This window comes from Canis lupus, chromosome 38 (assembly GCF_003254725.2).
Source record: "Canis lupus dingo isolate Sandy chromosome 38, ASM325472v2, whole genome shotgun sequence".
Classification (NCBI taxonomy): Eukaryota; Metazoa; Chordata; class Mammalia; order Carnivora; family Canidae; genus Canis; species Canis lupus.
Genome location: NC_064280.1, coordinates 20,698,226 through 20,725,120, shown reverse-complemented (window position 1 = coordinate 20,725,120; position 26,895 = coordinate 20,698,226). Strand labels below are relative to the sequence as shown.

At 51.2% G+C, this 26,895-nt stretch overlaps 1 protein-coding gene across 5 annotated transcripts in view; it reads left to right on the top strand.

The window, feature by feature from the left end:
- The window catches only part of DDR2 (discoidin domain receptor tyrosine kinase 2), a 150,000-nt gene that overhangs the window by 17,492 nt on the left and 105,613 nt on the right, over positions 1 to 26,895 (top strand). For 2 of the 5 annotated variants that reach the window (XM_025420883.3, XM_025420882.3), the window contains exon 2: positions 5,162 to 5,306. The exons of 2 other annotated variants lie outside the window; for them this stretch is intronic. In XM_025420883.3, the coding sequence (XP_025276668.1) occupies positions 5,301 to 5,306 (6 nt within the window). In that variant the 5' untranslated portion in view covers positions 5,162 to 5,300. Of the gene's footprint in view, positions 1 to 5,161; positions 5,307 to 25,516; positions 25,536 to 26,895 lie in introns of those variants that run through there. One more of the 5 variants, XM_035711097.2, reaches the window with a different exon arrangement.

Here is a 26,895-nt window from a genome sequence, read left to right as displayed (position 1 = left end):
CTTCTTGACACTTATGCTTGGGACCTACCAGAGAACTCTTGCTAATTAGACAGGGATGGTGTCTCCCAAAGTACAATCCTTGGAAACCTGTGGGTTTTTAAATAGATAACAGCAGGGGCAGGGCAAGGGCCAGAGTTCTGCGGTCAAATAAGCTGGGGAAATATTCTTAGAGAATGACCCAGGTTTCTTTCCTGTAGGACTTGCCAAGATCTTTTAATATGGTAATAAGCATCTTGGCCGTCCAAGAGAGGGGTAGCTTATAGCACTCCACAAACCTTTTTCTTTTTAAAAGCATTCTTATTTTTTTTTAAAGATCTTACATATTTATTCGTGAGAGACACACAGAGAGAGGCAGAGGGAGAAGCAGGCTCCCTCTGGGGAACCCAATGTAGGACTCGATCCCAGGACGCCAGGATCATGCCCTGAGCCGAAGGCAGACGCTCAACCACTTAGCCACCCAAGTGCCCCTCCACAAATTTTTTGGACCATGGAGTTCCTTTTTAAAGAAGTATCTTTAGAGGAGAGGGCTTCATTGCATACATTTGGAAAAATTAGAGACTAAAGAGTTTGTCTTGGGAATAAGTCTCTGGCAGGGCGCCTGCGTGGCTCAGATGGTTAAGCATCGGACTCTTGACTTCGGCTCAGGCCATGATCTCAAGGCCCTGGGATCGGGCTCTGCGGTCAGCAGGGAGTCGGCCTCAGAGTCTCTCTCTCCCGCTGCCCTCCCCACCACTCGCATTCTCTCTCTCCCTCAAATAAATACATAAATCGTTAAGAAGTCTCTTGCATTAAAGGTTGGTAGTGAAATGGAAAGAAACGGGAGACTGGAATCTTGGTCTGGGCTCTACTACCAACAGCTCCTCTGGTCACCGAACCTCCCGGGGTCTGTTTCCATGGAGGCTGCACTAATGCGAGACAAACTGCCAAGCTCCTTCAGCTCTAGAGGCCTACGGTCACGTGCACGTTCAGAAGAACATTGTCGCTGATTTTTCTACCCTGTAATGATACTGGTGGCAGAGACGGTGCTGGGGAAAAGTCGGTGCAGAGGGTCCGTGGCAAGATGAGTAAGATGCAGTTTGAACCCTGAGCTGACTATGTGGTGGGGCACAGTGACAGTGCTGGACTCACGTAGCGGAGATAAAACAAGTTTCCAGTTGGTTCTCAGGCTTCTCTGAGTCCGGCCGTGTCCTGTGGTGCACGTGCAAGGCTACGTCGCCAAGGCAGTGCTAATTCCCAGGGGTCACGTAACCATCTAGTTACGGCTTGGCAGCTGTGAGGCCTCAGATACATCAGCCGCCTGGGCCTGAGTTTTCTTCATCTGTGAAATAAGGGATTTGGGGGAGATCGGGGGCTCCTGATGTTCTGGGAGGGGGAACTATTTTTGAGTTGTTCTGGGTCTCACCTGGGGAGGTTGGTCTTCTGCCCCCACTCAAGGCAGATGGGCCCCACGGGTTGTCTTCCTTGTTCTTCTCTTCCTTATTCCCACATCATTTCGTCTGCCTCAGCCCTCATTTACTCCTTCATTCATTTGATGGTCAAACATTTATCTCTAACACCCAATTCTCTGGAACGCCAGACCCAAATTTCTGCCTCTCTGCCTGGTGTGTTTATCTCTTTCCATCTTAAGGAAGCCAGTTCTTTTTCTTTAGGGCGGGGACGAGTGGAGGGAGGGAGGGAGAGAATCCCAAGTAGACCCCGTGCGCAGCGCAGAGCCCAATGTGGGGCTCGATCTCACAATCTTGAGATTATGACCTGAGCCAAAATCAGGGGTTGATGCTTAACTGACTGAACCACCCCCCTTAAGGCAACCAATTCTTTATGTTCAAAACCAAACGCACCATCTCCCCTTACATACCAGTTCCTCTTCCGGTTTGCCCCGGTTTTATGAATAGTGACATGCTGCTGGTCACAGTGCAGGTTGGAAACTCAGGCTTCTCTGATCCCTCCCTTCTTCCCTGCTGTAGCCAGCCACTGGCCAACCCTCAATTCTCTCCACATTATTATCTCTTTCTCTTCCTTCCTGAGGCCATGATTCTAGGCCAGGATCTGGTCGGTCCTCTCTGCCCCTTGTCTCCCCTCTAGAGCATCCCTCATGCCAGATTAAGCCTGTAGCCTCCTGAACCTGCCATCTTTCTCTTCCGAGGCTGGCAAAATCCTATTTATATTTCAAGAGGGAGCTAAATGGTGCCTCACTCCTTCAGGCCTTCCCTGAACACCCCACTGGCTGCATGTCTCCTTCTTTTAGCACCTTATTCTTGTCTATCTTATTTCCCCACCAACCCAAATACGTATATGGTTATAGCTTATATCATGTGATAGGCCTTATACCTTCTTTGAGGCCAAGGGACAAGTTTCCTTCACATGTAGCACCTGACACCCCCTGGGAGCTAGAAATGTCATTGGATAAATTACCATGACATTATTTACTCATTATTCAAAATAATCATCTATAAATTGTAACAACCTATTCATCTCAATAACTGATATAATCAAATACTAATTAAATAAGACAATAAAATTTGTAATTCCCAAACTAATTAAATCTTGGCTTTGGTGTCCCGCCACTCTTAACTTCTGTGTCTAGTGCGGGGATGATTTTCTGAAGAATCTTGATTTTGATTTTGGTTACAGTATTGGGTTCAGACAATCATTAAATTACAGTTAACGAGGACTTGTCTGTCTTGCGAGACCATCCCTGTGAAGCCGCTGGCCTTGCCCCTTCGCCACAGGAACCTTAGTTTCCTCATCTGTAAATCGAGGTCGTAACACATCCGTCCTGTAATTATTGCAGACGCTGGTTCTGCTCCCGAGAATTGTTCAGGAGTAAGTCCCTCATTTCTCATCCTCACCTGAGGGGCTCCTCCAAACCTGGTGGATTTCCTCTAGGTTCTGTGGATCTAAAAGTGCCAACCACACTGTCCCAGGTGATTTCAGAGGCAGACGGGACAGTCGAGACAGGATGGCAGGGAGTGTTGGTGCCCGTTTTCCTTGCCAGGGAGGAGGAAAGCAGACCACGTGTCTCTCATTTTGAATCAGACAAAGACAAACATCTCACGAAATCCTTTTTGTTTGAAAAAAAATCTCTACCATCCTGTCTTGCCCCAGTCTCTTAGATCTCCAGGCTTCCTAAAAGGCTGCACCCCTGGGTTTTCAGTGAAGAGCCAGCCCAGTCCAGGACCTAGGATCAGTCTCCTGTCTTATTTCTGTTCATAGAAATAGAAGGAGGTTACCAATGGTCAAGCATTGAACACCTACCTACTATGTGGTAGGCACACTCTATAGATAATTAAAATAACTTTTTTTTTTTTTAGAAAAGATTTAATTTCTTTGAAAGAGAGAGAAAGAGCATATGAGTAAGCAGGGAGAGGGGAAGAGGGAGAGAGAATCTCAAGCAGACTAGACCCTAAGCAAGGAGCCGATGTGGGGGCGGTGGGGGGACATGAGTCGACGTCATGACGCTGACATCATGACCTGAGCCAAAATCAAGTGTCGGATGCTTAACCGAGCCCCCCGGGCCCCCCTGGATAATTAGAAGTGCTCTTAATAACTTCACGAGATAGGTGTCATTGCTTCCATTTTACAAGTGAGTGGGAGCTACGATTGTATGGCTGGTAAATCTCAGAGAGAGGAAGTGAACCCTCATGGTCTGCATCAGTTCTAGCATTTGGAGCGTGCGACGTAACTGGACCAAAGTATCCCCGTGAGGGGCGGGTTTCCTGCGGGTGAGGGGTGTTGTGTTTCTGTGTCAGGGAAGTTGTGACCTAACAGGGTTAATCTCCGTTAACTTAGCACCACAGGGAAATAGTTTTCAGAAATACTGTCCGGGGACACTTGGACTACGATCCGGCCTTCTTGCCTCACAGTTATGTGACACTGATGGTAGCAGGTGTGTTTCCAGACAGGTTGATGTTTGTAAACATTCCTGTAAAAATAGGCACAGGGATTGTCAACACGAGTCTTTCTGGCACAGTGAGGTAAGCCCCAAGTATAATACTGGGTGACCCCAGTAATATGGCAAAAAAATGGGATATTTTCTCAAATTTTGAAGACTTCAGCTGCATGGCTTCTTAGGAAACTAGAAGCTGCAAGAAAGCTGTGCTAATACGTGTGACACCTGGTTTTTGCTCCATGTGGCCACTTCATTCCCATTAAGTCCTGTGTCCTTCACTGAAGAAAGTGGCAAGTCACCGTGGCTGTCCAGCAACCCGCCTGCGTACCGTGGCGTGGTACCAAGCTACGTGTTGTTAGATCCATTTAGTGGAGTACAAGAGGCCTGCAGAGATGACATAGTGACAAACACTAAAACGCAACGCCCCCCAACACGCGTAATGGAAAACTAGGTGAAATATAGAGTGTGCTCATAGTTGACTGTTGAAGATTAATTTAAAAAACCTCTACATCCCTATATTTACATGTATGTGTAGATACTTCTAGAAGACCGCTCAGGTCACTGATCACTGGTGGCATCGACGAAAGGTGATGACAGTCTGAGGGAGAAGCGGGACCTACTTTGATTGCACAGAACGGTGGGTCCAGGGCCGCCTGGGCGCCCGGGGAGCTCAGGAGACCCTCTCAGGGGATCTACAAGAATAAGAGTATTTTCACGATAATCCTAAGATGCTTTGCTTTTTTTTCCCCCGCTCTCATTTTCTCCCACGATTATATGGTGGAGTTTTCAAGAAGTTAAGTGATATGTGATATTGCAACAAATTTAATTCAGAAGCAGGTAGGAGAATCTGTGTTTGATTGAGCCAGATACCAAAGAGATTCTTTAAATTGTACAATTCACTCCACTCTTATTATTCTCTAAAAAATAGGTATTTTTATTTAAAAAAAATCATGACTTAATGTGGACACATAATCATCATAATTAAATAAAAACAATGTTTAAGACATTAAAATGAATGATAAAATCTAAACACTATCATTTCAAATACATAATACATCGAAAATTCCGTTTTAATTTCTAAATCGATGAACATCAGTGGGTGTAACAACTAACCCTCGGAAACAAAATGTCTTTGAGATCTCCTTGGCGCCTGGGACACCTGGGACGTTTCTGTTTGACAGTCGTCAGGTAGGGAAGAAAACTGTGCATGGAGCCCATTTTCACGAAGCTTGTCACCTGGCATTGCTTTCCTTTGTTTCCTCCTCCATGAAGGGATATCTACAAGTGGCTGGAGTTCCGTGCTCTAGAAAGTTCCACGGCTTGTGGCTTAAAGCAGAGGCTGTGCCAGTTGAGGAGACACAGGAGGCAGCTGTCGTCGAGGATCCTGTTCCTCAGAGAATGTTCTGCACCTATGGCTGTAAGTCGGGCCAGCGCTGAAGCTGTCACCCCCTGAGCCGGGGTGGGGGGTGGTGGCAGGAGGGGTCACCGCCCCCTGCCAGTCTGGCCGCCCTAGAGCCCCTCGCCCACCTGGCCGGTGTCCCAAGGCACGTCGAGTCCACGGGTTCTGTGCTGAGAGCTGATGTCGCCGGTGAACATGTGTCTGATGGGCCGGGAGGGCCGATGGGCAGCGTCAGTGGGCTCCGGGCACTTGCTGCCCTGGATGTGGCTAGCCCAGGTTAGGGGCCGCTCCGGGGTGTCCCCTCGCTCTGAGCCGCCCGGGTACCCCGCCTTCCCTGTCCCTGCAGAACCCCCTGGAATCTCGGGGTTCCCACATCCGTCTGGATCTCTCCTATGTCATTCATCCATTTATTTTTTTTATGAGTTGCCTCCTTCCAGCAATACTTTGGGGTGGCTTAGAGAGCAACAATAATTCGGAGAACTACTAAAACCAGGGTCCTCATGAGGCTTGGAGGAGTTACACGTGCGGGAGGACCGAGCCCGGGGTACTTACTGCACAGAAATGCCCCCTTAGCCCCGGGCCCTGGTGCGTGGCCACCTGGAGCTTCTGCGGGGAAGGTGGGACAGGCTCACACATGGCTGGATCTGGGCTCGAGGGGAACCTCTCAGTTCATCCCTTAGCAGACTTGGATCCCACTAACGGATCCCCCTAACAGATCCCCCTAACGGATCCCACTAATGGATCCCATAACGGATCCCACTAACAGATCCCATAATGGATCCCACTAATGAGCCTCGAACTGTAGTCATGGCACAGGCCTGAGACTTTTCAGCCCGGAGCTCCCTCCAGGCAGAAACCGTGTCTCCTTCCCGCCCGCAGTCTCCAGCATCGGGCCGGGGCCTGGCACCCACCACATGCCCAGGGGGACCCCCTGACTTGACTTACCCCCCCTCACGGCGTCTGTAGAACCTGCTGAATGAATGATGTGGACCCGGGAGTCGCGGGGGTGAAGGGGGCAGTGTTTCCTCACCTCCTCTAGGAGGCGATTTCTTTGCACTGTCAGGTGCTCCGTGGATTAGACCCTCCTTCCTTCCCCTTATTATCCAGGGGGAGCCTCCTCCCCATTTCTCCGGCACTTCCTTGGGGCGGTAAACGTGCGGGGTCCCCTTCTTCCCACAGATTGCCTTGAAACTAATTTGTTCCCCGCCCCTGCTTCCAGCACAGCCCCCCCCCCCCCAGGCTCCTGATGCGGGTCCTCGGGGTCCTCGCGGGCCTCGGGCCTCCGCCGTGCGCCGACCCCAGTGAACAGCTCGGGGCTGCCCTTAACCCAACCCGGAGTTACTGGGGGTTTCTCTGTTACACGAGGTTCCTCAGACGTGATTGGTCTGTGGCTCGCACCGCTCTGCTTTCCAGAGACCCTCCCTGCGGCCTTTTCTTCCCCAGACACCCAGGCCCCAGGGACGGTTTCGGGAATGAATATTTCAGCCCCGCGGCCTCGGCTGTGGCGCCCCGTCTGGCCGCCTCTCCCCACCTGCACCGACGCCGACGCCGACGCCGACCTCAGCCCCCCCCCCCCCCAGCCCCTCTGGCCTCTTCTGGCGGCCAGGCCAGGCTTCCTCCTGTGCTGGAGAAGGTCGCCACCACGTGTTTCCCTTCTGGCCGGGCCGCCGCGGCTCCTACCAGGAGGACCCAGTAGCCCAGCTTCGAAGCGGGAACACTTGGGGGGCTCATTACTGCCATTAAGGGGTGCTCCGGACCCGGGCTAACCCGCGCCTTCCCTTTCCTCCCTCGCCCTCCTCTCCTCTCCGCCCCCGCTCCTGTGAGCCTCCCGCCCGCTCCTCCCGCTCCTCCCTCTTCCCCTCCCCGCTCCTCCCTCCGGCTACTCCTTCCGGCTCCTCCGCCCGCTTCCCCCTCCCGCTCCCCCCTCCCGCTCCTCCCTCCCGCTCCTCCCTCCCGCTCCTCCTTCCGCTCCTCCCTCCCTCCCACCCGCTCCTCCCTCCCGCTCCTCCCTCCCACTCCTCCTTCCGCTCCTCCCTCCCTCCTTCCCGCTCCCCCCTCTCGCCTCCTCCCTCCCCCTCCTCCACCCGCTCCTCCCTCCCGCTCCTCCTTCCGCTCCTCCCTCCCTCCCTCCCGCTCCTCCCTCCCGCTCCTCCCTCCCGCTCCTCCTTCCGCTCCTCCCTCCCGCTCCTCCCTCCCACTCCTCCTTCCGCTCCTTCCTCCCTCCCTCCCGCTCCTCCCTCCTGCTCCTCCCTCCCGCTCCTCCCTCCCTCCCACCCGCTCCTCCCTCCCGCTCCTCCCTCCCGCTCCTCCTTCCGCTCCTCCCTCCCTCCCTCCCTCTCCTCCCTCCCGCTCCCCCCTCTCGCTCTTCCCTCCCTCCCACCCGCTCCTCCCTCCTGCTCCTCCCTCCCTCCCTCCCGCTCCTCCCGCCCGCTCCTCCCTCCCACTCCTCCTTCCGCTCCTCCCTTCCGCTCCTCCCTTCCGCTCCTCCCTCCCACTCCTCCTTCTGCTCCTCCCTCCCGCTCCTCCCTCCCGCTCCTCCTTCCGCTCCTCCCTCCTCCTCCCCCTCCCCCTCCCGCTCCCCCCTCTCGCTCCTCCCTCCCGCTCCTCCTTCTGCTCCTCCCTCCCTCCCTCCCTCCCGCTCCTCCCTCCCTCTCCTCCTTCCGCTCCTCCCTCCCGCTCCTCCCTCCCGCTCCTCCCTCCCACTCCTCCTTCCGCTCCTCCCTCCCGCTCCCCCCTCTCGCTCCTCCCTCCCACTCCTCCTTCTGCTCCTCCCTCCCGCTCCTCCCTCCCTCCCTTCCGCTCCTCCCTCCCACTCCTCCCTCCCGCTCCTCCCTCCCGCTCCTCCTTCCGCTCCTCCCTCCTCCTCCGCCTCCCCCTCCCGCTCCCCCCTCTGGCCCCCTGCTCCCTGTTCCTCCGTCTGTCTCCCGTCCACTTGTCACTCACGCGGTCTTCCCTCCCCTCTCCCCCAGGACGGCTCTCCCGGGTCGCTCAGCGGAGCATCGCTGCCAGCGTTAGCTTCTCCTTTAAAGGAAAAGTTTGTATTTCCAACTGGAACGTGATTTCCCTTCGTGCGTTAGAAGCCGCCCCCCCCCCCCGCCCGTCTGCCGCGTGTCCGGTGCGCGGCGCTGCCTCGGCGTGTCCTGGGGGACGTGCGGTGTCCGTCGGGGCATCTGGGGCTGGGACCCGGACAGACGCACCCGGGCCGCGCCGCCCTGAACGAGCCTCCGGCCGCGAGGGGTCTGCCCGCAGGACCGGGCGGCCTTGGCTGCGGGGATGCTGCGCCGGGGCCGGGGCCAGAGAGCAGCGGGGGCTCCGGGGCCCGGGGGGGGGGCGGGGTGAGGCAGCTCTACTAACAAAAGCAGGAGCTGGTTTTTGTGTTTTAAGGTTTTATTTATTTGTTCCTGAAAGACACACACGGAGAGAGGCAGAGACCCAGGCAGAGGGAGAAGCGGGCTCCCTGCGGGGAGCCGGACGGGGGACTCGATCCCGGGACCCCGGGGTCACGCCCTGAGCCGAGGGCCCCAGGCCCCCGCGGTAACTGGTTATTGGGCACCTGTGATGGGTGGGGGGCTCCGCAGGGGACCTGAAAGCGAGCAAGTACGAGATGATCCCAGCCCAAGTGCTCGTGGCAGGCAGGAGGCAGGAACAGGAAGGAACAGAAAGGAGAACCGAGCTCGGGGTGGGGGGAAGGAGGTGCCCGGAGGTGCCCGGAGGGTGGTGGGTGCTGATGGAAGGCCCGGCCCTGTGTCTGGGTGGTCCTCGACTGCGGTGAGGGTGGGGGTACAGGTGCGTCACCACTGGGCATTCTCGGTGGAGCCGACCTCAGCACCAGGGACACCGAGTGACCAGTGAACAAGACCCCCGTGGACGTGGGGTCGAAGGGAGGGAGCAAATGGCAATCCGGCTGAGGCGTTCTGGAAGAGAGATCTGGAAAGGAAGGTGGCTGCCGGACTGGGGAGAGCGTAGCCTGCTGGCTGGGTGGCCATCTGGGTGCCATCCCAGGGGTTCTGTGCCCTGGGGGTGATGCCTCGGCTGTGGGGGACGCCGGCTTCCCATGCCCCTGCCCAGCGGAGCGTGAGTGCAGGTCCCAGCCAGGTTTAAGGGGGAACGGTTCGGGAGCCCAGAGATCCGCATGTGTGCCGCACACCCCCGGCTGCGAGAGCAAGGATCTCACTTCCACGCTTGCAATGTTCACTTCCTTAGAATTTCTCACGTTATATTAGTCACTCTGGCCTGAGCTCGTGGCCCCAGGAGGCAGGTTCGGTGCTCCTGCCTGGCAACATTCACCGGATTTTTTTCTGCGCTTGAACCGACTCAAAGCTCCTGCTTCCCGGGATGTGGAGCCCCTGGTTCTTCCTTTTGTGATGGATGGGGTTGGGGGGGGGCATCCCTTCTAGACACCCATAGCATTCGCCAGGGTTTCCTCACTGATGTCTCATTGTCTTAGACATCCATGTGAACTCTTGTATTCAGTAATATTTTTTAGGTGTGTGAGCTCCCCTCTTGTACCCCCCCCCCCCCCAAAAAAAAAAAGATTGTGAGAACCTCTTAGCCAAGGTCTGAGCCTCGGTCAGGTATTTTTGCTTTTGTGTTCCATCTAGCACAGTATTACACATGCGTCATCTGTTTTGGGGTAAAGAAACTGGGTAGCTGGTGGGGGGCTGCTGGAACCCCCCCCAGCTCTTGTGGTCATCCCAGGTCTGAGTTTTGTAGAGGATGCTCCAAAAGAGATCTTTGCTAATGAAAGCATCATCCACTGACAGCATCAGTGTCACTCAGGAGCTTGTGGGTCTCAGGCCTCAGGCCTCAGACCTCAGAGTCCGTAATTTGCCTGGTGTTTGAGGTGCAGTGGTCTCCAGATGTAACGCGTACAAACCCCCTGGGGATCATGTTAGAAGTGTCGTTTCTGGTGTCCTTTGAGGTTACTTAGATAACGGTAGAAGACGGAGGCCTCAGACTTTTCTCGTACCAAAGCAGCAACTCCCTTTCTAAGGGTGGCAGTGAGCTTCCCTCCCTCCTCCAACTGACTCCTGCACAGAACAGATGGTTTATATCAGGGATTGGTGGTCCAAATCCAGCTGCTTGGTGTTGTAAATAAAGTTTTATTAGCACACAGCTCTGCTCATTCATTTACTATTGCCTATGGCTTCTTTTGTGCTACCTAGGCCAAGCTGCATAGTTATGCCAGGGACCTTTTGGCCCACAAAGCCTAAAATATTTACTATCTGGGACCTTGCAGAAAAAAAGGAAAAAAAAAAGTTTGCCGGTGCTGGCTTATGCGATGAACCTAAAATATTTCCTTGAAGTAAAGGAAATAGCTATAATCCTTTGCCCCAGCGGCAAAATTTGCAAGCCCGTCTTAATCCATCACAGAGAAGCTGAGTCATAAAACGTAACTCCCAGGTGGGCAATGAAGCGTCTCGAGCCACAGATCGATCCTAGTGGTACCAAGGAGTCTGTGACTTTCCAAGGCCTCTTTCATAACAACCTCCTAAAGAAATGATTGTAATTTTATTGAGCTGACTCCTTCCTCCACAAATTGATTCCATTAATTGTACAAAGTAAGTTTGGCTTTTCCTCAAGAATGGGGAGGAGCCAAAGGAAACAGGAGTGGAAATGTTTGGGACCAAAGAACCAAACAGCCTGGAAGGGGTTGGATAGAACGTCCTGGAACAGTAGCCTCAGCCCAGCCCACCTCTGGGCTCTTCACTGGGCAGCCAGACTCAGACGGCGTGGGCTGGGAGGCCTTCTCTTCATTCCCTCGGAGAATCCCACCACCTGTCTCTTATTTGGGGTTTTTGAATTGTGAAATGATGGCACACTCCAGCTCCAGGCTTGCTGCGTGTGTGCGCCAAGCACACAGAAACAGAAGGCAGAGGCTTGGGCTGGGGGGCAGGAAGCGCAGAAGGGGGGCGGCTGGCACCAGGCATCTGCTCTGCAAACCCAGTGGAGCAGGGGTTCGGGGCGGGGAGCGCAGCCCCTGTAGCTGCTTGAGGATGTGGGCGCCCTGCTCTGATCTTTACGCCTTGGAAATCCTGGCCGTCTTCCTTCCAGAACCGAGTTTCAGAGGAGGTGGTGTAGGATTAGGATCCCTTTTCTTATCCAGAGTGTCCGGGGCCAGCGTGGTTTAGCGTGGGATTCTATGGGAATCTTTGCTGTAGCTCTAGGAGCCTAAGGCTTACTTAGCTTCTTCTCCCATCGTCTGCATAGCCCGGGACACCAGACCTGAGGAGCTGGAGTGGACGAAAGCAGGGGGTCCCCTCCTCAATTCCAGACTATCTTACCTCCAGCCAATTCTGAGAGGTTGTAGGAGTGAATTAGCGCCTCCTATGTTGAGAACCCCCTGCTTTGTTGCAGAAAGTCCCTAAGCTGATCAGAACGTGGGGGTCTTTTTTTTTTTAAGATTTTTATTTATTTATTCATGAGAGACACGGAGAGAGAGAGGCAGAGACAGAGGCAGAGGGAGAAGCAGGCTCCATGCAGGGAGCCCGATGTTGGACTCGATCCTAGGACCCCAGGATCACGCCCTGAGCCGAAGGCAGACACTCAACCACCGAGCCACCCAGGTGCCCCAAGAACGTGGGGGTCTTACAGCCAAAGCTACTATCTGGGCTGACATTTCGGCAGTTCTCTCCCCTGGAAGAAGTATAATGTAGTCATTGATTCATTCGTTTCTTCTTGGGTTCAGTGACTATCCCTGGAGAGCCCACCATGAAACAGGATGGTGGGAAAAACATGAACTGGGGAGTCAGGCAGACCTGGGTTCAAATTCTGGTTTCCCCGCTATGAACTAACTGCTCCTCACTCAAGTTCCAGTTGGCAGGTTTCCTCGCCCCTCACCCCACTTTCCCTGCGTCTCCCTGAGTCTGTGGTTGGCCTGGATGACCCCTTCTCTTGGCGTTGGCTGCAACTCCCGCAAGGTCTGGCCACGTACCGTATTATATGGAAATTATCTGGTCAGACGACAGTTTCTCTCGGCCCAGATTATAAAGTCACGGATGGCAGGGATTTTTGTTAATGTTTTTTACCCTTAGTTCTTGATACACACAGATATTGTCTTTCTAATAATCTGGATCGGGGGATCCCTGGGTGGCGTAGTGGTTTAGTGCCTGCCTTTGGCCCAGGGCGCGATCCTGGAGACCCGGGATCGAATCCCACGTCGGGCTCCCGGTGCATGGAGCCTGCTTCTCCCTCTGCCTGTGTCTCTGCCTCTCTCTCTCTCTCTGTGTGACTATCATGAATAAATTAAAAAATAAATAAAAATAAATAAAATAATCTGGATCGGTTGGGTTTTGGTAGAAGACAAGTAGAGGAGACTCATGAAAATGCGTGGAGATGTCCTAGTCCGCTTCTCCCGAAGTGAATGGTTGAGCTAGGCGGTGGGTCTGGAGAGCCCCGGGCTTGGGAGGCACAGTTTGGGTGGACAAGGTGGCAATGGCCAGGAAGCTCTGCATCTCCCCTACTATTACATGCTTACAACGGGGGGCGGGGGTGTGTGTCTTATTTGCTTCTGTACCCCTTTATGCTCTTTTTTTTAAAGAAAAGATTTCATTTATTTATTCATGAGAGACACAGAGAGAGGGAGAGACACAGGCAGAGGGAGAAGCAGGCTCCCTGCAGGGAGCCTGATGCGGAACTTGATCCCAGGACCCCGGGATCACAACCTGGGCCAAAGGCAGCTGCTCAACGGCTGAGCCACCCCTTTATGCCTTTAAACACAACTAAAGAAGTGAGTAAGTGAGATGGACACTTACAAGTCAAAAATCCCCTGCCCTCAGATCTCCCCATATTCCTGACACGTATCTATCTGTCTTGAGAACCTGGATAGTGGAACCATTATACAAAGAGCTTGGATTTGGGGAGAAGAGAGTAAATTCAGTTTGAAACACGTCAAGTGCGAGCTCTGCCTGTGGAGCGTGCAGGCCTGGAGAACCGGAGGGAGGCGAGGGCTGGAGCCTCGTGACCCTTCCCACGTCTGGGTCAGCTCCCCTCTCCAGACGCAGAGCTCATGGCCCATCCCCTACGGCGCTTCACCAGTGCCCGTTAAAAAGCCTATGGTATATCTTTATCGACCCACTCCTGGATACCGACTTCCCATGTAAGTAACGGAGATGCTTGGACAGAGCTGCAAGGTGATAGGAATCTTGCTCCAGAAAGGCCTGCTTTTGCTGCAGCCAACAAGGAAGATTGTAAGGGGAAGGGGGTAGAGGCGGAGGCTCGGAGGCTCGGGAGGAGGCCAGCAGGGGGGCGGTGAAGGAGTCTGGGAGCAGAGCTGTGCCCGAAGGGAAAGGGAGCAGGGGGTTTTGACTGTGCGAGGGACTGGTGGTCTCCCCAGCACTAGCTCTAGAGAAGTCGCCTTGTCCTGGGAGGAGAAGGACCAGCCTCGGGTGGCTTTGGAACAAAAGCCAGCTACTACCTCCCGGGGGGGGGGGGGGGGCGGGGGGGGGATGATGAGAAACACACAGGCCGTGAGGATCTGGAAAGCACCGCTCATCTCGTTGCAAACCGTACTTTCCAGAGCCCTGGGCAAGGGTGCAGAAGCCTCTGTGTGTGGACTTGCGTCCTTTACTAGGAAACACAAGATGGGATCCCCCTGGATAACCACAGACACACGTTGTCCCGGGATCTGAGAGGCCAAGAGAAGACGGGGCGGGGTGGGGAGTCAGGGAAGGGAGGGCCGGAGCACTGATCAGGAGACGGGGAAAGGAAGCAAAGGTGGTCCAGGGTGAGGGCGCACTAGGTTTCCTGGGCGCTGTGTTTTCTCACCGCCCAGCAGTCTAATTTTATGGAGAATTTTCTCTCCTTCAAATACGAAATATTTCTTTGTCATTAAAGGAAAGGCATCAAAGCGGAGAAACTACTTTCATTCAATAAAAACTCTAGTTTTAAGAGTTATGTGTTGTCAGATGCATAAGAACCGCCCCCACCCCGAGTTGTAAATCAATTCGACGAGGTGCGCCAATGACCTTAAAAACAGTCCATACTGGGGATCCCTGGGTGGCTCAGCGGTTTAGCACCTGCCTTTGGCCCAGGGCGCGATCCTGGAGTCCCGGGATCGAGTTCCGCATCGGGCTCCCAGCATGGAGCCTGTTTCTCCCTCCTCCTGTGTCTCTGCCTCTCTCTCTCTCTCTATCATAAATAAAAAAATCTTAAAAAAAATAAAAAAAAAACAGTCCATACTATTGACGTGGGAATTTTGCTCTCATGAGTCTGTTCTAAGGAAATATTCGGAAGGGAACAAAAGCTGCTCACAACAATGTGTAGCATGAAGGAGGCAAGAGAAAGGACGCGAATGGCCAACCTTGAGAGTGTGGTTACGCATACAGATCACAAGCCTTTAAAATGATGCCTCTGAGAATTTTAAATAACATAAGATGGTATTTATGGTTTTATATTAAGTGAATTAGAAGTTATAAAGTCATATAAATATGGTATTCAGTAATGATGTACAATCCACAAAAGAAAACTCCGATGAAATTGCGTCACAATATTAACTGGCTTTGGTTTTAGGTGAAGAGACAGGAGGAGTCATTTTGATTCTTCATCAAATTGGATGTTCATCAATGAGCATGTGTGGCTTTTGTTATATCAGAAAAGAAATAAAAGAAGTAATGTAATTTTTTTTTAAACGGAATGTTGTTATAAAGGAGTATTTGATGTTTTCAGAGAGAAAATACGAGAAATCTCAGTGAGCTCTCTCCTTCCCTGGAACTCTGAAGGGTTTTCCTCTCTTCCAGTCAGAAGTCCTCCCACATTCGTGGGGACAAAAAAAAAAAAAAAAAAAAGCAAGGGTGCCACCTGAGCTCTGCTCCGATGCACATAGTGGTTGTCCGACTTCTACACAGTAAAAGACCCAAGATCGCATCCCCTTGGTCTCCTGTTTGACGCCTTTTGGAAGCACCTCCCAACCCATCCCTCCAGCTTCACTTCCCATCTGTTCCCTACGTGCTTTTTTTTTTTTCTCCTAAAATCAGATCCCCGTCAGACTTGCTATTTCTTGCACGTGTCCCCGTAGCTTCCCGTGTCTGCGCCTCTACTTGTTCTGGGGACAGCACAGTGGCAAACCGGTCATGTGCGGGAGGTGATAGCCGGTTGCCAAGCTTCCTTGCAGTGTCAAAGCCGGGGGGAGCCGGGTTCCTTCCGTGTCCTAGGTGTGCTTATTCATCCGTCCCCTGACCGCATTGGAACTGTCGCCTGAAGTGGCCCTCCCGTCCTCCCCAGCTGTCAAGTTGTGCACTTCCCAGCTCCTGTTCCTTTTCCTCATGAGCTGTCCCTAAGGGCTTCCAATGGACAATGAACTTGTTGCCCGTCCTTTGGCCACCCGTACGTACTGCCCCTTGCCAGACCCAGGGCTCCTGCCCAGGGTACAATAGATACTCCCGTTTGAGTAAAAATTCAGCTCCACGTGAGAAAAACCAAATTAAGGAAACTTTTGAGAGGAAGGTGCACACTTCTCTAAATCCTTTGTTGCTGGTCCAGACAGACCCCAGCCTGTGATCCCCACATATTTCAGGGGAGAGGAGCACGTAGACCATTTACAGTATCCCCCTAAATCCTAAGAAAAATCTCACGGTGGCCCACGGCAAGTCTGTGTTCATCGTGAGTCAGAGGAATTTTTCTTCTTTTTTGGCCAGCATGTAAATGTGAACCTCACAGCTTCCCCTCCTGCCAGCCACCGGCTTGACGTCCAGTCCACGTGTGGCTCCTACCCTGGCCAGAGCCCTTCTCTCCCTCCAGATTTCCACCAATACCTGGCTCCCCTCCTTTCTCTCCACTCCCCGTATATGTCCACGTTGGACCAAACCAAGAGGTTGGTTGAGCAAACAGAGATGTACCCAGACGTTGAGGGCATCTTTGGCACGTTCCAGCACAAGGCCCCTCAAGAAGAAGGGGCATCAGAGTCATCTTCTGACTCAACCTCATGAGCGTAACCAGGGCGGCTGGGCTGTCCCAGCTGTTGGCTCTGTCTGCCCAGGGAGCCTTCTGCTTCCTCCTGTTTCCTATTAACAGCACAAGAGACTGTGAGCTGCTTAAGGGCAGAAATCTTGCCTTGTCCATCTTTGCAGCTCTTTCTGGAACCAAGTATGGTGCCAAGCCCACGGCAGGCCTCGGCGTTAGTGGACTGAACGAATGAGCACACGAAGGACAGATGTACTGTGACTGCAGCAGGGCCAGTGGGAACGGTGGCGAGAGCACAGGGCTAGAGGCAGAGTGGACCGTGGGTCCTTGCCTTGACCCTGACCTCCTGGTTGTGTGACCCTGGGCACGCCTCTTCATCACTGTGGGATTAGTCCCCCCAGCTGTTGAAAAAGTCTGCGTGAAGCAGCTAGTGATGGAAAATGTCTGCTTTCCGGGGAGTGTATATAAAATCATCCAGCATCGGCTGCAGGCATTTATGCAACACTGTGTTTCTTTAAATATTTGTAAAATTAAAAAACCTGAAAATCACCGATAATCCATAATCCCAGCATATAAGAAGGATATGAAATGAGAAGTAAAATCTCCCTTCCCAGCCATCTCTTTGGACTCCCCAGAGACAAGTGCTTTCCTTGACATTTAAGGCTTGATGCTGATTCTTTCTGCCTCTGAAGTTGCGCAGGCCGACCTATATGCACCCCCCACCGCCCCGCACATTTTCCAAATGGAACTGTTTTCATCTGTTTGTCTATCAGTTGTCTGTCTACCCACCTGCCTATCATCTATCATCTCTAATTCGATTATTTTCTGAATGATTACAGGATTATTCATCGTCTGCATATGCCGTAATTTACCCTCAGTCCCGCGATTCCCATGTTCTGTGATTACAAACCATATTTCCTTTTTTTTTTAAGACTTTATTTATTTATTCATGACAGACACAGAAAGAGAGAGAGGGAGAGAGAGAGAGAGAGAGAGAGACAGGCAGAGACACAAGCACAGGCAGAAGCAGGCTCCATGCAGGGAGCCTGACGCGGGACTTGATCCCGAGTCCCCAGGATCAGGCCCTGGGCCCAAGGCAGCGTTAAACTGCTGGGGCTGCCCCAAACCATACTTCCTTATACAGATGCATTCGTAAGCTCTCACACAGCACTTAATTTAGCAGCAAGGCACCTCAGCATCTACCATTCTCTTGGCTCATAACCACCATGAGAAGGAAGGATAGATATTGTTCGTCCATTTTATAGATGAAGAGACGGAGGATGGAAGGGAGCAAGCACTTTCTGGAAACCCACAGCTGGATGCCGATGGAGTCAGGCCCTCTTATTAGAGCAGCCACGTGCGATATAGCCCTTGAATAAAACACTAGGCAGGGCCTGGGGTGGGGCACCTGGGGGGGCTCAGTAGATGAAGCGTCTGACTTGGTTCCGGCTTAGGTCTTGATCTTGGGGTCATGGGATTGAGCTCCCATCAAGCCCCACAATGAGCTCTGTGCTCAGCGTGGAGTCTGCTTGAAATTCTCTCTCCCTCTGCCTCCCTCCTTGTGCGCGCGTGCTCTATCTCTCAAATAAATAAATAAATAAATAAATAAATAAATCTTTTAAAAAATAAAACACAAAAAGTAAATAAAACACACACACACACACACACACAAAGAAAAAAAAAACAAACAAAAAAATAAAAAATAAAACAAACCACTAGGTGAAGAGTGGATCATGAGCAGGGAGTTACATTGAAATTGTACTTAGAACCCCAGAAGAATACAGAAACAATTTACAAAAAACTCACGGCCTAACACACTTGGAGGCAGTTGTTCAGAAGAGATGCGCTAGTGGCCAGCGAGGGGCCGACACCGGGTGAGTTGTTTTCATCCAGATACCCCCCCTTCTGGAGCATTCTCAAGACGGCATCCCAGTGTGGAGGCTGGCTCGGGTGGCATAAATGTGGCAGGAGAATTACATGGGACACCCCAACAGTCCCAACAAGGACCCTGGCCCCCCGGCCCCACCCCCACCCCTTCACAGGGCAGCATCTAAAAAGGCCCTAGAGGCATCTGGTTAGGATTGGCCTTAATTGGCATCTTCCTCAATTATCTGCAGGAAATATCAGTGTTCAGTAAAATATTTTTTAAAAATGCCTAAAAACAGATGAATCAACTGGCAGAGTCACTGGAGACCAAGAATTATTGGTCATTGGAGGAGAACAATTCAACCTGGAAAAACGCCAACTAGTGAAAAGAACGTGAAAAGTCTGAGCAGAACAGGGCCAGGCCTGGGCTGAGGCCGGGAGGCACCCGCCTCCAGTAGAAACTGTAAAGGGGGGGGGCACCAAAGCACCCCATGCCCAAGATGAATAAAGCTCTCATAGACTATATTAAAACATTCAGTTTGGCAAACTATACCCCACAAGCAGGGGGCCCATTTGTAAAACCCAGTTTTTCTGGGAAGCCACTGAAAGCGAACGTAGAGCCACAAGTGAGCACCAATTCCCTGACCTGCAAAAACCCAGGTCAGGTCTAGCATGAGGATGTGAGACTGGACACATCGGACCCTACTTAGTCTGTGATTTATGGGACAGATACTTCTGAAGAAAAAGAATGAAGGAATTTGACTTTTTTTTGATTACTTTCCTAGGGCTGCCTTCACAGGTGCCCACAAACGGGGCGGCTCCAGCCAAGGGCCACCCATTGCCTCCCAGTTCTGGAGACTAGAAGGCCCGAGTCACAGTGTCAGCAGGGTCAGGGCCCCCGGGAAGGCTCCAGGGAAGCATCCTTCCCTGTCTCTTCTACTTCTGGGGGGCTCCCGTGGCCACTCGGACCCCGCCTCTGTCGTCAGGGAGCCTTCTTCTCTGCGGGTGTCTCTGTGTCCCTGAAAACAGGGCTTCAGATGCCGTCAGAGGAGCCCCAGTCGGAGCCGGCGGTCTGGCACTCACGTCACAGGGCAGCCGCCCCCTGCCTGTCTTTGTTCCAGTCCCTTCCATCTCCGCCGTCTAGAACAGGGACGGCCCCCAGCAGACACTCAGATCTGTACTGACGGGGTGCATCTTTTCGGAGGCTGTCCTGGAGTGTATCGCTCAGAATCCAGCTGGAGACGCAGAGCCACCAGGAGATACACGTCGTGAGGGTCACTGCAAGGACTCGGTGTAGGCGACCTCGGGGCCCGGGCTGATGCTTTTCCCCCTTGGCCTGGTAAACATTCTGTGCTCGTTGCGGTGGTTCAAGGGGTGGATGGGATCTTCTCCTTGTGGCCCAGGAGGTTCACAGTAGACGAGGGGTGTGGCTTGGCCTCTGCTCGCCGTCGGGCATGAACGTGCCCTGTAACATGTGAATGCGTCTCGTCTGCAGCCTGGGTCTGGGGGGACAGGGACGCAGGGGGCGTCGTAGGAACAGGACTCCATGAGTGCCTCCTCCTAACCTCTCACCAGTGAAGCCCCTCCAGTGCCCCGTCCATTCCCTCGATACTCAGGATGTACTCTGGCCAGCGCCAGGCTAAGCAGGAGGCCCAAGGATTGAGCAGTGCACCTGTCGGATGCCCTCCCGGGCCTTGCAGAGCTTACCAGGGAGCAGTTGCAATGAGCAACGACTATCGTGACTGTCTTTGTTCTTTCAACCCAAGAAGAACCGGCCCTCCATGTTACGAGTTTCAGGTTTACAATGTAGAGGTTCGACAGTTCTCGATGGTTCTGTTGTGCTCGGCGTGAAGGCAGCCGCATGTGTCCGGTACAGCGCTGTCGCAGCCACGACATTCTGGGGGCTGTGCCTCTCCTCCCCGCTGCGGGGTGGTCATGACCTTACGACTTCCTGAAGGGCACTGTTTCCCAGGGGTGTGGGTTGTGATTGCGGAAGTGGGGGGCTAGTGTGGGTTAGGGCTAGGAGCTTCTGGTGGCCGATGGTTGATTATTCATACCTTTCCTGCTTGGGGTCACACCCTTCCCCTTGGGCCTCTTTTCCCCTCCCATGGTCCCCTCTTTTGGGTCTCAGGTGCCCCCTGGCCTGGGTCTCCTCTCCTCGGAGACCGCCTGCTGGGGAGCCTGGCCAGCCCGACCTCTAGTCCAAGCTGTAGCTGCCTGAAGGACGCCTCCCCAGGGAGCCCCCCAGGCCTCTCATGGGCACAGCATCTGTGCAAGAGCCTCACGTTTCCCTTCTATTCTTCCTTCCCTGATCCTGTCTCCTATTACTGACAATAATTCTTTTCTTTTTTTCATTTCCATTCAAAAACATAGTCATCTTTGATGTACTGTCCCCATCAGACCTGCTGGCCCCTTAGTCCCGTCCTCCGGGCGCCCTTCTATCTCTTCCCCTTGTTGATCTGCCCCCCAGGGCCGCCCCCAGTGCCCAGCTTTCCCCCACAACCTCAGTACTGCACCTTCCCCCTGTGTTAGTCCATCCTTTCCAGAACTACCAGAGCCTGGGTCCCTGATAGGCCTCATGGTGTCACTGTGTTGGTGTCAGAAGCCTTCAGCGGATCGGTGCTGGGTTCTAACCCCGCCTGCTGCACTTGGGCCAGGGATTCCCCACTCCTTGCCATCAGCTAGGTCGTCCTCAAGAGTTGTGCCCACCTCGTACGGTTGTGACCAGGCGTCAGTGAGCCAACATACGTGCAAGTGCTTGTAAAGGTCCCTGCCACTATATCAGCGTTCCATCCAGGTAGACCCCCAGGCTTCTTATTTCTCCACGTTTTCTCTCTTATACCTTGACTTTGGCTTTTCTGGTTTGTCGCCTGTTATATTCCTGAATTGTTCTTTGCAAAGTAGCCCACTCACTATTGGCTGGACCTACATGAAATATGTATTTATCTTTCTTCACATCCCCCTAAAAATATATATTTTATTTATTATTACTTATTATTTTTATTTATTAAGTATATATATATATTTTACATGTATATTTTCTAAACTAGATCTGCATAGAGATGTGCACAGGTGCACTATACTAGTAAATACTAGTGTATACTAGTATATACACTAAACTATATATATATACACACACAGATGTACATATAGATTCACAAATACTCTCTTCTTTGTTTCTTGTTTAATTGACTCAATGTTCTGATGATGCTTCCAAATCATAAAGACTTGGGCAAATCCCTACCCACTATATGACGGTGAAAGAGTTATTTTTCCAAACCGTCCAGAGAACCGTTTTCCATCACCCTAATCATGACAGAGATATGTTTCCCAGTGTACCGGTCTTTCTGATAAGGGCGGACTGAGCCGGTTGGTCTCAGAGAAAGGGGCCCAGGCGTATCTTCTCAGGAGCCCTCTGTCCCTATGAAACAAATCCGCTCAGAGACACAGAAAACCTCTGAGATGAGCTCACATAGATGGTTTCGGCGATGAGAATAGCAATGTGAGGCAGTGCCAGGGATTTCAGGTTCCCAGAGTATAATTAGGATTTCTCCCGACTCATTGCACACTGTAATTTCATTGTTATATGCATCCTTTAATTATGGGCTCTAATTGTCCATTTTAGTTCTGTAATTAGATATAAAGATGTTGATTTTGTAGATATTATAATCAACTCAAATATACTTCCAGATTCTTTCCCCTACCCTCCCTTTTAAAGAAAATTAATACATCATTTAAAAGTTTGTACATGGAAGGAGCCTTTCAGAGGGCACCTGTTGGGAGCCAGTATTCTCTGGTTCAGGAAGGATATGGGAGCCTTACTCTGCTTCTATTCCCCCGTAGACCATACGGCTTCATGTCAGAGAGACAGTGTCAGGTCCAGAGCAGTGAAGAACTCCTTTGACTCATAAAGAAATGATTTCTCTCTCTCTTTTAAAAATTTAAATTCAGCTAATTAACATATAATGTATTATTTGGTTCAGAGGTAGAGGTCAGTGATACATCATCAGTCTTGTATGACACCCAGGGCTCACGACATCACGTGCCCTCCTCCATGCCCGTCACCCAGCTACCCCCTCCCCCCATGATACAATTTCTCTTCACTGGAAAATTTGAAGGTGACACCAATGCTTAGTGAATCTTGGGAGAGGAAAGAGCTAATGTTAGGGCCACTCTGGCCTCTTCTTTCTCTTGTGACTTGTTAAAGATGAAAATAGGAGGCATTTTAGATTCATGGAGTTTGCATTTTTATTTATGGGCAGCAGCTTATCTATATCAATCACCTATCTATCATTATCAGAGAGAGGAGGAAGAGAGGGGGCTTGCTTTACTTGAAAAAACCCCACAAGCCTTAATTAAACTAGAATTCATTTTATGGGTATCCTCAATAATTCAGATCTCTCTTCATTTTTTCCTCCACCTATAGCACTCTACTTTAAGAGAAAAAGACAGACTCTAGGGTTTTAACCAGTGGACTCTGCTATACCCATTTTATCCTCTATATTCTACGTATTTACCTATTTTACCCCCATTGATAAATCTGAACAAAAAGAGTCAGTGTGGTAGAGTAGAAAGGGCCTCTCCAGGTTCTGACCCCTCCCTCTTCTCCATTTCTCAAATACACCGTGTGATTATGTTAGTCTCAGACTTTACCGCGCTGTCTGTATGCTTCTGTCTCTCAACTTTCTGCCTCCAACCCCTCCTCTCCCCTGAGCTCCAGATGCAGATAACAATCAGAACTCTTGATATTTCCTCTTGGATGACTCATAGATATTTTAAGCTTGCCGTGTCCCAGACCGAATTGACTTATCCCCCAAACTCTTTGCTCCTTCCTTCCCAAACTTGATCAATGGTGACCCATCCACTGAGCCAGTCAAGCCAGAACACTCAGCCATCTCGATGGTTCCTCTCTATCCATGAGCCGTCTGCAAGGTGTGTTTTGTGCTCCAGAGCATACCTCAGGTCTGCCCAGCTCCCACCCTCGCCAGCGCCATTGTCCCAGTCCTAACTGCCTTCATGACATGCCTCATGACTGTGACCCCAATAGCTTCTAGTTTGCCCCCTTTGGTGTTTCCCCACCTTTCTCCCCAGCGCCAGCAAACACATTGATCATAAAAAATAAATTAGCTAATGTCACTCCCTTGCTTAAACTTTTTCATTGATTCCCTTTGTCTAAAACTCAAAGCTCTTACCATGGTGCATGCGTCAGCTTGAGCTTCTGTAACAAAATGCCATAGACTGCATGGCTCACACACTGACATTTACTTCCTCATAGTCCTGAAAGCTAGAAGATCCAAGATGAAGGTGCAGCAGGGTTTGGATTCTGGGGAGAGCTGCCCCCCTGGCTGGATGGCTGGCCGCCTTCTTGCCATGTCCCCACGTGGCACAGAGGGAGAGCAAGCGAGTCTTCTTGTTTCTCTTCTTCTAAGAACACTGATCTGATAGGATCTGGCTCCCTCCCTTATGACCTCATTTAACCTTAATTACCTCCTTATAAGCCTTGTCTCCAGATACAGTCACAGTAGAAGTTAGGGCTTCAACATACGCATTTTTTGGGCGGGGGGAGAGGAGATGCCTGCAATTCAGTCCACAGCACATGGTTGTGAAGCTCTGTGTGGTATCCCCCCCTCCACCCTTCCACCCCGCTCTGGTCATCTCCAATCTGGCCACTTGGGGTTCTTTTTGGTTTGAACCAGCCAAACTCTTTTCTGCTTAGGACTTTCTTGCAGATTATTTTATTTGCCAGGAGCAGCCAATGTCACATGACCCTTCTCCTGGTGATTCATCCTTCAGGTCTGGGCTTTCATCTTCTCAGGGGCCCCCCTACTCCCCCCTTCTGCAGGCCCCCACCTGCAGAGATCCTTCTCATTCTCAACAGCTGTGTGCTGGCCGTTTCTGTCACAGGACTCAGCGTGCTCCAATCATCCATAGATCCTTAATTCACTGCTGGGGTATCCAGCATTTAACATGGAACCCGGAACATGTTAGATGCTCAGTGATAGACGCTGAAGAGTGAATGAAGGAGAAACAGGGATGTGCCTGCGAGGAATTAAAAACTCAGAGCAGGACTGACCCAATTCCATAGGTAATCAATGAACAAGGTAAAGTGCACCATTTATCTTTTGGTGAGAATGGACTATTCCTTTGCTGTACTTTTCACCAACAAATCTTCCATTTTTCCTCCATTTTTAAAAATTATGGTAAAATACATATAATACAAAAATTCCATTTTAATGATTTTTAAGGATAGAGTTTAGTTATATTAAATATACAGTTGACCCTTGAACAATATGAGAGCTAGGGACATTGATCCCCTGTGCAGTCAAAAATTTGTGTATAACTTTTGACTCCCCCAGATCTTAACTGCTAAGAGCCTACTGTTGACTAGAAGGCCTAACACAAGAGCCGATTAACATGTTTTGTGTATGTGTTGTATACTGTGTGTTTACAGTAAAGTAAGCTAGAGAAAAGGAAATGTTATTAAGAAAACCATAAGAAAGAGAAAATTCATTCACAGTATTGTATTGTCTTTATGGGAAAACATCCGTATATAAGTGGACCCGTGTAGTTCAAACCCATGTTGTTCAAGGGTCAACTGTGTTCAGAATATTCAACCTCTACCACCGTCTGTCTCCGTAGCTGTTTTCATCTCATACAACTGAAACTCTACACCCATCGAGCAGGAACTCCCCATCCCCCTCTGTCCAGCCCCTCGCTACCGTCTTGTACTTTCTCTCCCTGTCACGAATGCTTTCTAACACTCATTTATTTGGCCTAAAAGCCCAGGAAGTACTCCTTCTCCCTTTCGTTTTGAACCCACAGTACAGTCAGAAGTCTGAACACTGTACCAGATTTGTATATCATTTGCTAATTATGTTGTAATTGTTGCTCATAAAGCAAATATCAGTGTTGGAGGCCCACGAAGAGCGTTCTTTCTAGAACCACTTGAACGGGGAGGGATCAATGGTGCAAACACTGGGAACTGGGCAGAAACACTGCTTCACTCTGCAAGCACTTCCCGTGAGCTTCTCATGGTCCCGGGGGGACGTGCAAGCGCACAGTACAGAGATCACAGGCTAGTGGGTGTGGGGTAGGTGAACAAGAACTGGAAGGAAGGGACGCTGTCGTGGGTGCAGCTCCCACTGCAGGTTGGGTGGGACCCCAGAGGCATGTGGTCAGTTCTGTGGGGCCATGACGGTGGGAAGGGGAATGCTGGTGATGGTGTCATGTTGGTGGTGTGTTTAGAAGGAACAGATCGAGAGGCAAAGGCCTGGAGGCTTTCAGGGAGCCACATTTTGGCCCGTGGACTCAGCCGTGTCAAAGAGAATGGGCTTGGCCCAAAGACTTGCCCATAGTAGGCACTCAGTTAATATTTAGTAAAGCCATGCATGGGTAACAGTGGCATGGGGTGGGTGGGGCTAGAGAGTTGGAGAGAGGCAAGATCACAGAGGGCCTTGGGTGCCGTGCTGGGACCGAGATGGGGTAAGGAGGTGGCCCCTGGGGTCTTCCCTCAGCAGTGCAGGGGGAGAGACTCTACCATCTGGGGACTGATTGGCATGTGTGAGCACGATGATGTTGAATGTCTGTGTTGGATAAAGTTGGGAAGTGAGTCGGAATGTCTGTGTGTGTGCATATGTCGGAGTGCTTACACTGTCATGCTTGGGAGTGTGTGTGTGTGTGTGTGTGTGTGCAAGTGAGCAGTCAGGAGTGCTCTCTAATACTCAACTCTTTGGCCTAAAGCTCAGGACGTGCTCCTTATGCTTTACTCCTGGTCACATGGTCCAAGTCACACGCAGAAATGGGCAGAAGAGCTCAGACCAGTACTTCTGTCCTGACTCACACTAAGCTGCCTCCAGCCAAGTTAATTAATTGCTCCTTCCTCATTGCTCACACAGCACTTTCCTCTACAACACTTCTCACACTGCTATTCTTAAGTTTATGTAATACTCGCTCCTTGCTAGCCTGTGAAATCCTTAAGGCTGGGAAAGGTGTGTCATTCATCTTTCTGTCCCCAGGGCCTAACTTATTCAGGCACATAGTAGGTTCTCAGCTACTGTCTGTTGAATAAACTACAGGAAAAACTTATTTAGCTTATTTAGCCTAAATTGGCTGGTTACATTTAAAAAAATAATAAATCTCATGATCACCTCCTTCTGTATTTTTGGAAACAATACCAGTTACCAATTTTTAAGAACCTCCTATGAGCTAAGTACAATACCAGCTACATTATGTGCAAGGTTTTTAAAAATCCCTGGAGTTTCAAAAATCCTAGGAGGTCAGTATTATCCACTGCCTCCTACGGATGACACAGGGAGGCCCACTAGGGTTAGGTCACTTGCCAGGTCACAGCTAGAAAGTAGAGAACCACAATCAGAACCAAAGCCTATGCCCTTAACTCACTGTTCTCCATCCTGCCATTCCCTGTGGTGCCCTACCCTCTGCTCTTTCCTGCAGGATGCGAAAAAGTCACTCCTTTCCTGTGAGAAATAAAAGGGGTGAATTTGGTCAAAAGGAAACAGTGTTTCCTCTGTGCTCAAGGGGGTTTGGCCAATCACACGGAGGGAACCAAAAGCAATATTATCCCAGAGAAATGGCCAGTTTGGGTTAGCTCCAGTCCTGGATGCTATGAGCTGGTTCCCAGGAGTACAGGAAGAATGATAATTGTTCAGTCGAGATCCAAGCTCATGGCGGGTTGAAGATAGAGATTCCCCTTCCCTCAAATGTTTGCCTTTTTTCTTTTCTTCCCCAAGGATTCAGGCAGGATGCTTTCTACTCCCTGGGGAGCCACCTCCCAATTCTACTGTTACTGGGTTGAAAATTTCAAATCCATTGTGGGTTTTCT